Below are 1,833 nucleotides of genomic sequence, written 5' to 3'. Positions count from 1 at the left end.
AGTAACTAGTAATGTAACTAAGTTACTATTTTAAAGTAACTTACCCAACACTGGTATTGAATACCAGTTTCAAGTTTTTGTCGTCCTTGCCTCTCCTTTCGAACCCTCTTTTTTGACTTTTGCATTGCACTCCTCATTCTCTTGGTATTATGCTCATCGCTCTTGTCAGATCGCTTAGCTGTTGGTGGCTCTGCTTTGTCGGGCAGTAAGTCTACCCAGTCCTCCCAGGACCTGGATAACGTCTTCCAGAGGTGGCGTGGATCACAGCAACCTAAGCCGTTTGCGACGCACTACGAGTAGAGACATGGCGCCCATGAAACAGATGGCTCTACTAAATGTAAGGTCGCTGGTGAATAAGACTTTTGTTTTAAATGACTTTTTCCTCACCTCGGGGCTGGACGTTTTGTTCCTGACGGAGACTTGATTTCGCCCTGGTGAGTCGTTCGCCTTCTCGGAGGTTCTCCCTCCAGACTGTGCCTTCTTCAGCTCACCTAGGCTTACGGGCAGAGGTGGTAGCTTAACCTTGGTTTTTGAAAATAAACATAAAATTCGGCAGCTCCCGTCCCCTACCTACCCTGCCTTTGGAGTTCAATTATTGGATATGGCCGATTCTTCTAAAACTCTACCGACCGCCGAAATACAACAAGGCTTTTATTCATGACTTTGCATGACTATTAGGATCTGTTCTTTTTAAATATGAAGAGAACTGTTAACAACAAATGCAACTGATGGAAGTGGAATAAAGATGTTAAATGGAGAAGATAAGTACGGCTGGAGTTGTTGGACTGTAACAGGTTTCATTCATAACAGTGGCATCGCATCACCCCCGCCAACGAACACCTCAGAGACTTCAAGCGTAGGCTTAGCCTCTACACACACATTTACACTCATATACATGTACCCAGAGTACTTCCATACAATACATACCCCATAATCGTTATACCATATTTAATAAGCAAACCTATGTATACTATAGTAAGTATATGTGTGTATCTACCCATCTATCAGTGTTGTGGTTACTTTCATATATATCGATGTGCATGTACATGCCGAGGCATTATTGTAAATGTTTGAAAGGAGCTGCACAAAATATGTGTTATACAGACATTCTTTTATTTTTTCGATCTTTTGTTTGTATTCTTCTCTGTGAGACTGAAGCCGCACATAATTAGCTTGTCAGTAAGGATCAATAATCAGAGATGTTTCAGCCCTGTTTGACCTCCACCCTATCAAAAGTCTTCATGGGAGGAGACTCAAGATGGTGCTCAGGGTAGATGATTCACTTCTGAAAATTGACCCTTATCTAGAGGGCAGTGAGGCTCATGGTATGACCCTCGTTTCGTGATTCACCCATGTGTGCATGTGTGTCTTCAGGTGTGTGGTCTGGACTGGAGATGACAGAGTGTTCTTCTTCAATCCCACAATCCATCTCTCTGTGTGGGAGAGACCAGGAGAGCTGATTGATCGAGACATCAGCCGCATCATCGAGGACCCGCCCCATAAGAGAAAGAAGACCTCACCTTCAGGTCTGACCCTCACCTCTCTATCCTTCACCTGTGTCTCAACTGTCTCACTTCACTCTTTAACTATGGATTTTACATCTTCCTGACAGAAATCAGCTCTAGCTGTCAATCAACTGGTCTCCATAGGAATGATGAAGATGAAGATAATGACCTTAAACACAGCACCAAGAGGAACAGGTGAGTCTAAACGATGCAGGAGGTGAAAGTGTTTTTGTTTATTTTGTTAGTAAAAGTAAAGATGTTGCTTTGCTGATGTCATCACCAACCTGTGGCTCAAGAGATGGACGTTTGTCTTGTAATCGGAAGGTTG

General features: G+C 43.3%; 1 protein-coding gene across 6 annotated transcripts in view; it reads left to right on the top strand.

Moving 5' to 3' along the window:
- Nucleotides 1–1,810, top strand: part of LOC102291754 (transcription elongation regulator 1-like protein) — a 62,710-nt gene extending 60,900 nt beyond the window's left edge. For all 6 annotated transcript variants that reach the window (XM_042224748.1, XM_042224747.1, XM_042224746.1 and 3 more), the window contains 2 exons: nucleotides 1,375–1,526; nucleotides 1,613–1,810. In XM_042224748.1, coding sequence (XP_042080682.1) covers nucleotides 1,375–1,526; nucleotides 1,613–1,704 — 244 coding nt within the window. In that variant the 3' untranslated portion in view covers nucleotides 1,705–1,810. The remainder of the gene's footprint in view (nucleotides 1–1,374; nucleotides 1,527–1,612) is intronic.
- The last annotated feature ends 23 nt before the right edge of the window (nucleotides 1,811–1,833 follow it).

The sequence above is a fragment of the Haplochromis burtoni genome, unplaced genomic scaffold (assembly GCF_018398535.1).
Source record: "Haplochromis burtoni strain Fernald_Lab_line unplaced genomic scaffold, NCSU_Asbu1 Contig_148, whole genome shotgun sequence".
Classification (NCBI taxonomy): domain Eukaryota; kingdom Metazoa; phylum Chordata; class Actinopteri; order Cichliformes; family Cichlidae; genus Haplochromis; species Haplochromis burtoni.
The sequence above is the reverse complement of the archived record's forward strand: the minus strand, read 5'-3'. Positions and strand labels throughout refer to the sequence as shown.